This window comes from Saccostrea echinata, unplaced genomic scaffold, assembly GCF_033153115.1.
Source record: "Saccostrea echinata isolate AGI-Se365-2 ecotype Australia unplaced genomic scaffold, CSIRO_AGI_Sech_v1 ptg000023l, whole genome shotgun sequence".
Taxonomy (NCBI): Eukaryota; Metazoa; Mollusca; class Bivalvia; order Ostreida; family Ostreidae; genus Saccostrea; species Saccostrea echinata.
The window spans coordinates 9165001-9176481 of NW_026889772.1; the positions used below are offsets into that span (position 1 = coordinate 9165001).

At 32.6% G+C, this 11481-nt stretch overlaps 2 protein-coding genes across 2 annotated transcripts in view; one reads left to right on the plus strand and one right to left on the minus strand.

Moving 5' to 3' along the window:
- Window positions 1–928, minus strand: part of LOC133191155 (exostosin-like 3) — a 12945-nt gene extending 12017 nt beyond the window's left edge. The window contains exon 1 of the mRNA XM_061326863.1: window positions 836–928. The gene's annotated coding sequence lies outside the window, so the exon portion shown is untranslated. The remainder of the gene's footprint in view (window positions 1–835) is intronic.
- A 1909-nt stretch (window positions 929–2837) lies between these two features.
- On the plus strand, window positions 2838–7970 carry LOC133191657 (ras-related GTP-binding protein C-like). The gene is made up of 9 exons (XM_061327401.1): window positions 2838–2929; window positions 3016–3189; window positions 3436–3530; window positions 3883–4025; window positions 4736–4935; window positions 5232–5346; window positions 5453–5595; window positions 6347–6486; window positions 7510–7970. The coding sequence occupies exons 1-9, from the start codon at window positions 2838–2840 to the stop codon at window positions 7641–7643; spliced, it is 1236 nt and encodes a 411-aa protein (XP_061183385.1). The 3' UTR covers window positions 7644–7970.
- Window positions 7971–11481: the final 3511 nt, after the last annotated feature.

Genomic DNA, 11481 nt, shown 5'->3' on the forward strand with positions numbered 1-11481 from the left:
AACTGTGTCTCGGGACAGGCCCTCACCACAGTTAGAATGCCTCCCATATACCCGTAATGTAGCAGAAAATTGCAGAATCGCTCCGAAACAACTTTGGAGAAAATTAATGAAGTTGCACTGAAAATAACAGTCAAATTAATCATAACAAACCTTTCTGAGACTGTAAATACCTTTCATCTAAAAATTTAGTCCATCTAATGGAAGAATTCAACACTTTTTCACCAATGTTTTTTACTCGTTTCAAATTTACACACCATGTTGACATTCGGAACTCTCGGGATTTTTCATGGTAAATGCACTGAGTTAGAGTTATCTCCCATATTTTCTTTGCTACATTGACAATACATGGAACGCATTCTATCGTTAAACCGGGTCCGTAGGACATTTATCATTTTAACGATAGAACATTCTATCTATGTAAACATGTAAATGCTAATGTAAACAATCGCCGCTATTTTGACATCAGTGACGAATACATACATCCAATGACTGTACTTTCCTTTTACAATACCCACTTTTTATTTTTATATTTTTTATTTTTATCCTGCATAATTTAGATTTTTTTCAACAAATATGGTCGTCATTGTACAAACTCGATTTATCATGCATTCCCTTTCACTGAATGGATCTATATATTAGGATTGCTTGCTTTAAGCAAATGGAATTCCTTGTCAAACGGGCTTTATACTAACGACGTGCTGGCCGAAGGGATCCTGGGCGTATTCAAAGCGAAAATTTTGACAATGAAGAGATGGAGTTAGCATGCAGTAAATGATACCAACGATTAACAATCTTCCAAACTAACTTCCGGATTTTCAAACCCAAATTTTCATACCTATGCTTTGTCGTTCAACTGATCAAATACGCTCCAAACTTTCCTATCATTCGTTTTAAAATACATTCTTTATGTTTTGGGTTAGTCTGATATGGAAGTCGCCATCTTGAATTATAGTCTCAACGCTGAACTTTAACGAAAACTTAACAAGAATATTCATCTATACAATGAAAAAGGTACCATTTACGTTTGATTTGGATTTTTATTTGAAAATTATATTGTTATAGTTCCAGAAATTGCACAAGTTCAGAAGGTTCCATAAATATATTTTTGCACCGAGGCTACATCACATGTGTTTCCTCTCAAAATGGTAGGTGCTGTCAAAAACAACTTTCATTTCTCTTATTAAATTTTGATGCATAAAGCTATCAGCTTAAGTGAAAATATAATCGAAAATTTGTAGAGGATGTTAGAAATATAGCAAATTGTGTTTAGAAAATGGTACTTAGAAACAGTAGATCTAGAAGCCAAATCGATGTAAACAAACATCAGAATATATTCATCATATCTGGTCATTCATAATATTTGATATATATTAGGTGTAAGCACTTGACGTGAGAACTTATGTCTACAATGATACTTATGTCTTTTTCCAAACACAACTCCTTCTTTCCATCAAAAGGATGACCAATCCATAGGAGATGCAGGTTGTTTATTTCCTTCACTTCAGTCATGTGACTTGCTTTTATATTTAGGCCTATATAAAGTTTCTTCTATTCCAAGAGTTCGTATAGTTTGTTTTTAATAGGCATGTTAATCTCCACTGAGATTTGGCATAGATGGCCATTTTGACTGACACTTTCGCCTATGAAAGTGTCAGTCCAAATGTCAAGCTAAGCTGAATCTCAGTTGAGATTACTCGGTATCGGGTCTGTTCGCCCTATCTACCTGTTCACATGAGTCCATTCCCAAGGTCCGTTTGCCATAATTCTCATTTGCTTTAAACCCCGTTCGCCCTATATCCCATTTACCCTATTGTAAACATGATCGAGGTTTAACATTTTTGTTGAATTATAAGTCATTTCTTCATATTTTATTTAATTTCTTTTTTTTAATGTTGTTAATGTATCGGTTAAGGAATTTTTATTCCTTTCAAATTAAAAAAAATTACTATTTCCAATTTCAAACTTTTATCAGAGATGTAAATTTTGTTTGGTTATTCATAAGTTATTCAGTTCACTTGATTGACAATTACCATGTCGGCGTACAGTGACATGAACAAAAAATAATATTAACATAAAACAAATTAACATGATTAATACATACATATACAAAGTGACAAATGTGAAGTAAACAAAATAATGTAGAGTATATTCACATATTTCTAAGTATTCATTGCTGACTTTCTTTTCTGGTGTCAAGGCACTTTTTCAAAAAACAACATATCCTTCTAGCAGTTGTAATATTTGTAGGATCGACAATTTTTCTAATGGGATTATCACTAGTTTATGTGTTTATATTAAATATATCAGTATAATTGCATCTATATTGGTCATACTTTGAACAGTAAAGCACAAAATGTTTTTCATCTTCAATAAATAATGAATAGCATAGAGACGTTTTTCTCTAGGAATGGGGGGGGGGGGTTACAGTATCTAAATTTAAATAATTTTAATACTGAAAATTAGGTAACACCTTCGATAATTATTTGTTTCGTTAAATTTGTGTTCTGTCATGAAGACAATTGGAGAAATTGAGACGTTAATAGGCCGTTGATAATTCGAGCAGTGATTTTATTTTTTGAAGAATCTCATATTCCCAAATGAGAATATATATATTAACATTACGTAACTAAAACATTAATGAGTATATCAAACATCTATTACTGGAGTTAAAAATCCTCATATAAAATTATTCATTTTCTTCATGCATTTATTTTTTCATCAATACCCTATGTACTGATGTAGTGAATTATAAATCATGCAGAAAAAAATCATGCAATTCAATAAAAATCAATATAAATTAGGGCAAACACACCTTGGGCGAACAATTTTTAGAGCGAATGGATTCTGGGCGAACCAGAATTAGGGCAAATGGCATCAAGGGTGAACACATTTCAGGGCAAACGAACATACATTCAGATTACTCTGCAAGGTAAACGACCTTATGTAAAACTCCTTTGCAACAGTAAAGAAACATTTGATTTTGAGTCGGTGCCAACCACTGGATTAAACTTAAAGCCCTTACTATTTGCTATTTTTATTGCAGTCATACTCCGAGAAGACAGATAGTTCTGCTGCTTTTGGTTCTTCTTTTCCAAAAGAGTTCCATTATGGCCATGATAACAGCGAGCCTGATTCGCAGGCCATGCCTGCCTCACAGAAGCCTCGCATACTCCTCATGGGACTCCGGAGGTAATTTTGTTTCAGTACATTCATAAATTTGCATACATGTACTTTAATTCCTGTACATGTTTACCTGAAAGTTCATTAAGATGTACGATTAGATGTACTCAGCAATTGTTTGTTTAAGCTTTTCATTCTCCTTATGTTAACTGAATTTGTATCTGTTTCAGTAAATCTGTTCTCTTAAGCTGTGCAAAATGAAAGTGCCTTGGTGCAGTTGCTTACTAGTTATATGATTTCTTTCTCTTTCATCAGGAGTGGGAAAACATCCATACAGAAAGTAGTTTTTCACAAGGTCTCTCCAAATGAAACCTTATTTTTGGAGGCTACAAATAAAATTGTAAAAGAAGGTAACATTTTTTATTTAGGGAGTGAATTTTAATAGCTACCTAATTTATACAGTACAACCTTGGTTAGGGTAGTTTATGCTTTATAAAGAAATTTAAAGGTAACACAGTTTATAAGACATAATGTTTATTTTCTATCCAATCAGTAGGCACATTACAAACAGAATTAAATTTTTGTTTTTAAAGACATTTCTGAAGTTTATTAGATGTTATGTTCTTTTAGTATAAAATAATCATTATATATACAGGTTATTGTTAGTTACTTTGATTAAGGTTACTTGTTTTAATTGGGATAATGCATAAAACATAAATATTATATCTTCTGTGATAAAATGTTGAATGAATTCTATTTCAGATGTGTCCAATTGTTCATTTGTCCAGTTCCAGATTTGGGATCTTCCCGGGTCAGATCATGTCAATATTTTTGACACTGCTAACTTTGACACAGAATCAATCATCCTGGGATGTTCTGCTATTGTGTTTGTTATAGATGCACAGGTAGGGATTAGCATTACAACATTAAAATTAGAGGTGTAACAATACAGCAATACATTGATTGTAATGATCACAAGGGCTCATGATACGTGTTTTATATCGCCATGTATGTATTGTGATACAGTACAAGATAATTTTCATTGTTTTGTTTGAAACTTCTACATATAACCTTACAAATTGCAATGTTTTAAAATGGCGGAAAAAAAGGTAGCAAAGAAAAAAATACAATGTCAAGACTATAAATCCACCTTTTGTTAACTTTGGTCAGGAGTATCAAGGCATTCCTTTTATATAAATTTTATAACTGTGGAGGTTAGCAAAGAATAATATGTGAAGATAATGATTAATTCAGTTGTTGACAGCTGTATCATGATACATGTTGTATTGCATTACCGTATCATGATATGTATTGTATTGTTAAGTAGCTTGTGATACTCAGTCCTAATTAAAATCATGCCCTTCTTTTATTCCATCATTATTTACATAAAATATTGAATACTAATGTTATTAAGGATGAAAGATATTTATACAGGATAATGATTACATAAAACAAAGTGACTGATCTGTGTAATTTTTTACAACTTCTCTATGAATTCTGAACGAATTTATTAACAATTTAAAGCAGAAGAAAATTTATGAGTAAATTATCTATCATGAGAGTCGCATGTACATACACCAGTATCAGTTATTACAATTATCTCTCTCTGTTGAAGGATGAATACACAGATGCCCTCGCCAAACTCCACACCACTGTGTCTAAGGCCTTCGGAATCAACCCTGACATTAAGTTTGAGGTGTTTATCCATAAAGTGGACGGTTTATCTGATGACCACAGAATTGAGACCCAAAGGGACATATATCAGCGAGCTAATGATAACTTGGCGGACGATGGTCTGGAAAATATCCACCTTAGGTAGGGGTTAGACCATCAAAGACACAAACACAGTTTATCCAGTATGCATTTTAAACCATATATGATCGGCCCTATCTAAAATAATAAAGTGGATAGATGAGGTGATCTTAAATGAAGAGGAAACATTTTATTTTAATAAAAAGTTTTAGGCAAAAAAGTGTCACATTGATAAGGGAATACATGTATTAACATTTTAAAGTATGTTAAAGACAGATGCTACAGCATGATTTTGTTTGTAGTTAATTCTCTATACGTACTATTTTTGAAGCAAAATTGATTTTATTTTTATTTTTCAGCTTTTCACTAACCAGTATATACGATCACTCTATATTCGAGGCGTTCAGTAAGGTGGTACAGAAATTAATTCCTCAGCTGCCGGTTATGGAGAATTTACTTAATATACTCATCTCTGTAAGTTGTTGATAAAATTATGCCAACTTCCATCCAAGAATTATTAAATTGAGGATTCTGTCATTTGGCTGTATAGAAAGCATTAAAAAAACATTTATTTTTTTAGAATTCGGGTCTGGAGAAAGCTTTCCTGTTTGACGTAGTGTGCAAGATATACCTGGCTACTGACAGCTCAGCGGTAGATATGCAGTCGTATGAATTATGCTGTGATATGATTGATGTTGTAATTGACCTCTCGTCAATATATGGGTAAATTCTATTGAAACAATTTCAAGAAAAAGCACAGTTAAAATCATGAAAGAGTAGTACATTAAATTAGATACTTTATATAATGTCAACATTAACTCTGTCTGAATTTGTTTATCATTTATTCATGCGATGTATTTAAGTAAGCTGTTGCTGGTGTAAACTATAGGGTCTTTTTGTGATATCTGTAGGAAGGTTGTATGCCACTTCAATATTCTTTTTTTTTTTTAAGCATTAATGTTAGAATGAGTACATAGCTTACTACTACTGTACTTGAAAATTAGTAAACAAGAACAATACAGGCGTACATGTAATTAAGGAATAACTGTCTTATTTTTTGGATTCATGATGTGATCAATTGAGTGGCTTGCGTGATAATTTGCATAAACGCCGAAGGCGTTTATGCATAAAATTATCAGGCAAGCCAATCGATTGATCATCGTCATGAATCCAAAAAATCTGACAGTTATTCCTTATATTTACATGCTCCTGATTCTGCAAATTCCCGTGCTAATAGTGATTTTTTTTTAACTGCGCCTATCGATGAACCAGTAGATTTATGTAGAAATAAAGTATTTTTACAATTTGTAATTTTATCTCGGACAAAGACATTGGAAATGTAAATATATCTGTGTAAAGGTGTTTTTTGGAGGATTTGGTTTTGTCCACTCCATGAAAAGATTCTTAAGAAGCAGTTTGTAAAAATGAGTTATGGACCTTTGTAATTATGACAAAACTTAATTTCCATTTGTAGCCAAAGAGATGATGCAGCATTTGATGAGAAAACCAGGTCAACTATTAAGCTTAATAATGGGACTATTCTATATTTACGGGAAGTCAACAAGTATTTAGCTCTAGTCTGTATACTCAGGGAGGACAGTTTTGAAAAACAAGGTAGACTTCATGAACACTCTCTATTTGATGCATCTACTATACTTATATAGCTTATTATGTAAATAAATTTTGTAGTAAAATGTACTGGTAATCATCTTTCTGCAAGAATAATAAAATGTGATTTTTTTTTTTTTTTTTAAAATACATGTACTATGATTTGAAAATGAATTATGCAGTCTGTGAACTAAACATCTCTACCAGTATTCATGGTATTGGTAGATCTATTGAAAATAGGAAATGAAATAACAAGAGAAATGTATTAATTTGTAAGACTGTAAATATTTTATATACTAAGTATCCTTGTATGAGACCTTAACATTTGTATCTTAAAACAGATAGGCTTTTTTCTCTGACCACCATCTAATCTCTGTAACAGGTTTAAAACTAAGTTACAATGTACATGTACCCTGATAACTTTGTAGCAAGTAGGGAAGAAATTGCCTCTGTCCATATATTAATACGTTCTATTTCCATTAGTGAACTCTTCAAAATTAGAGGCGCGTTTGGTCGTCTGATAGGGACAGCATGGCGTTGCGGATAATACAAAACATGCCAATCTCAATCCAATTTTTAATGTTAAATGTATTTGTCATTCCAATTAAAGAATAGAAGAACTAAAAGACATATGTAAGAGAGCGAGAACCCTAAATTTATCATCTATTAATAAAAAATACGACATTTCCAAGGCATGTGTATTGTATTTAGATGTACCATACGATAAATAGATACATACGATCAACAATAGATATAAATTGATATCGTTGTCATTCCTACTCTTGATGTATATAAAGTCTACAACAATAAAATATTTCATTTGCATTTTCTTAGGATTTGTTCATCGACATTCAACATATTGTTTACATGTTTACGTTACATTTGTCCCTGAAATCCCGCGAGATTTGTACATTTTCCGACTTTTTCACAAAAGAGCGCACTAAGAAGTAAAACTCTTCCATAGTGGAAATATAACGTATTACCTTATGGTCCAACAGGCAATATAATATATTTTCTGTCCAATTTTAGGAGTTATAGACTACAATTTTATGTGCTTCCAACAAGCTATCCAGGAAGTGTTTGATGTCAATACTGCAGAATCCACTAAGCTGGCCATCAGTGCATCCGGAGACTACAGTCATGCTAACGGCTCAGTGAACTGACAAAGTCCCTAATACAAGAGAAATCCAAAAACAGAAAAATGCCTCCATTCTCCATGTAGAGGCTCAGATTGGAGATTTTGCTGTTATGCATGGATCATCTTTCTGCTGAATAGTGCTGGACGACAAATAATAAACACTGGACATTTCTGCAGCTGTGATATAAATGTGTGTTGTCATGCTAACCAAAAAATGACCTAATAACCCACTTCTCATTTATTGGCTGAAGTCATTCTATATGCATGTTTGTACCCATGATTTTCTACATCAGACCAATTTGATTTTTTTTTAATGATAAATCTTGTGAGTATGATGTATTTTTTTTACATGTATTTTTTTTTTGGGGGGGGGGGGGGGCTTGGATTTGGAAGGAGGGATGCTTACTAAAAATTAATGATGATCATCTTTAAGTGCAATGACTTTATTATTCTGTATTTACTTTCTGAATGTTTTAACATCTTTCATGTGACATTTTTTCCTGAATCGGTAAGTAGGAAGCTACCTCATAACATGATCATTCTTGTTTTTTCCCATTTTATCCTGACCAACATGTTACCTAGATGAAGTAATGTGTTTCCTGGTGCCAGTGTATTGAGAAAACAATTTTTATGCTGGTCAGAAGTGAAAGGCTTCTTGTCTTGTATAGGCAAGTAAAACTAGACTTTACCATGTGATGTGAAAGTTGTGTGATTGCAATTTTGTTTATCTTGTGAATATCCTGTATGTGCCATTCTGATATTGCAGAAAATTTAGATAAACCACTGGAATACATTCTACCATGTTGTATACATTTAAAGTGTTTGACAGAAATGTTTTATTTAATTTGCATACACAATCATTTTTTGCTGAGACTCTTGCAAATTTGTTCAGTGCATCAGATTATTATGGCTTTCATAAATATTTTGTAAAGTTATTAAATCATTATTGTTATATGTACAAGCAAATGTACATTTCACCATTGTGCTATTTCTTTTGTTATCAACTGAATGTGTTAATATTGTAAATGTGCATTTGAAAAAAAAATTGTTATAGTATGTATAAGAAATGGACAATAAAATTATCATTCCTTTTTTGTGCCTCTGAAAAAAATTAATTTAAAAAGAAGAATTTGATAAACTTTTTTCAAAGAATAAGAGGTGTATCTCAAAAGTGTACCCACGGACAAACAAACAAAAATTTGTCCTTTATCTCTGTTAAGGACCCTCTATGCATTAGAGGAAAATATTTTTTGGACATTGAGAAAATTATAGTGGGTAAAGGTGTAAATATTGAGCTTTTCTAATCACATTTTCAATATACGGTACCTTGCATTTACCCCCAGGAAAAATGTTCAAAGACTATGAAGTGCAGATGAACATAAATCACTGTTGTTTACTTAAGTGAGCAAAATACTTGCAAATGAAGTGTTCTATCTATTCATTTTGGCCTATTAAAGTGTTATGAATGCTTGATTATACCCCACGCAACAAGTTGCGTGAGGTATAATGTTTTTGACCCGTCCGTCAGTCAGTCAGTCAGTGTGTCAGTCAGTCAGTCAGTCAGTCAGTCCGTCAGTCCTGTTTTTTTGTCAGCGCAACTCCTCATAAACCGCTGCACAGAATTTCGTCAAACTTTGCAGATATTTAGGACACAATGTGTAGATGTGTATATTACCAGGAAATTCCGATTCCTTTATTTTTTCTCGGAATTTCGGCACTTTTCAACTTAGATTTTTGGCCATATCTTGAATATGGAGATGAACAGTTTGTCAGCGCAACTCCTCATAAACCAATGCACAGAATTTGGTCAGACTTTGCAGATATTTAGCACACAATGTATAGATATGCATATTACCAGGAAATTCCGATTCCTTTATATTTTCTTGGAATTTCGGCACTTTTCAACTTAGATTTTTGGCCATATCTTCAATATAAAGATGAACAGTTTGTCAGCACAATTCCTCTTAAACCCCTGCACAGAATTTGGTCAAACTTTGCAGATATTTAGGACACAATGTGTAGATGTGCATATTACCAGAAAATTCCGATTCCATTATTTTTCTGGGAATTTCAGCACTTTTCAACTTAGATTTTTGGCCATATCTTGAATATAGAGATGAACAGTTTGTCAGCGCAACTCCTCTTAAACCGCTGCACAGAATTTGGTCAAACTTTGCAGATATTTAGTACACAGTGTGTAGATGTGCATATTACCAGGAAATTCCGATTCCGTATTTTTCTGGGAATTTCGGCACTTTTCAACTTAGGTTTTTGGCCATATCTTGAATATAGAGGTGAACAGTTTGTCAGCACAACTCCTATTAAACCGCTGCATAGAATTTGGTCAAACTTTGCAGATATTTAGCACACAATGTATAGATGTGCATATTACCAGGAAATTCCGATTCCTTTATATTTTCTTGGAATTTCGGCACTTTTCAACTTAGATTTTTGGCCATATCTTCAATATAAAGATGAACAGTTTGTCAGCACAACTCCTCTTAAACCGCTGCACAGAATTTGGTCAATCTCTGCAGATATTTAGGACACAATGTGTAGATGTGCATATTACCAGGAAATTCTGATTCCATTATTTTTTCTGGGAATTTCGGCACTTTTCAACTTAGGTTTTTGGCCATATCTTGAATATAGAGATGAACAGTTTGTCAGCACAACTCCTCTTAAACCGCTGCACAGAATTTGGACAAACTTTGCAGATATTTAGGACACAGTGTGTAGATGTGCATATTACCAGGAAATTCCGATTCCATTATTTTTGCCTTAAGAGTTTTGCCTTTTATTGAAGAAACTTTCCAGCTAGGTAATAAGAAACTCCACTGGAATCAGCTTTTTATAATGAAATTCTATGTGAAATATTTTATGACCTTAAAAGACCCCTATTGATTTTGAGATCAAAATATTAATGGTTTAACACAAACACACACTCACACACACACCATCTTCGATATCTCTCTTCCCCCCCCCCCCCTTCAAATTGGTGTGCTTTGCCTTAAATAATTTCATAAGTACAGTATATAAACAGATTCATATGACTACATCATAATTTTGTTTCCATCAATTATTTAAATGTGTAAACTGTCATGTGTTGGACATGGACTTACACTCATTAACAAATCGAAATCACTGAGGAATTTAAATAACAGTTTGTCAGCATAATTCCGGCACTGAATTTCCTGAAACTTTGTAGGTATTTCAGAATAATGTATAGATTTGTATATTACCAAGAAATTTTGATTCCATTATTTATCTAGAAACTTCAGCCCAGTTAAATTTGTAACATACAAAGATTTGAATGTCCGTATATGCAAGAAGTTTTGATGTGATGATTTTTTGCAAGTAATGCCCCTTTTTTGAATTATACTGTGTATTTAAAATGCACTGTGCCATTCATTACGTGTTGCATTGTCGAGTTTTGGGGAAGCGTGGGGTATGTGAGCTTGCTCACTTTTTCTTTCATTTGATAACAAATTAAGTAATAAACTACATTTTAATTTACTGTATTCTTGATCAAAGGGCAGATCACTCTATGGCACCATCTATGAATCTAGCTCACCACATGGAGGTAAACTTGTAATAATCCTCCAATATTTACCTATGGGTATTTCTTTAATCATTATACATGTAGTTAATCATATTATATAGGGAAAATTATCACATCAAATATATTTTCAGGACATGCAAATAAAAGCACCCGATATGGATTTTGTAGTTGAAAATTGATCAACGAATATACATGTATTTTAGGATAAAAAAAAATCATAGGTATACAGACATTTGGAGAAAATTGCATGTATTTTATACAGTACTTTAGTTCTATATACTTCAATTGTTATATAATACAT

Bases quoted from the DNA above. Each gene is read 5' to 3' on its own strand.
- LOC133191657 (XM_061327401.1), top strand. From the start codon at position 2,838: ATGGATTCTGGGCGAACCAGAATTAGGGCAAATGGCATCAAGGGTGAA. The intron at 4,026-4,735 runs GTAGGGATTAGC...TCTCTGTTGAAG, and splicing joins TGTTTGTTATAGATGCACAG to GATGAATACACAGATGCCCT. The intron at 6,487-7,509 runs GTAGACTTCATG...GTCCAATTTTAG, and splicing joins GGACAGTTTTGAAAAACAAG to GAGTTATAGACTACAATTTT.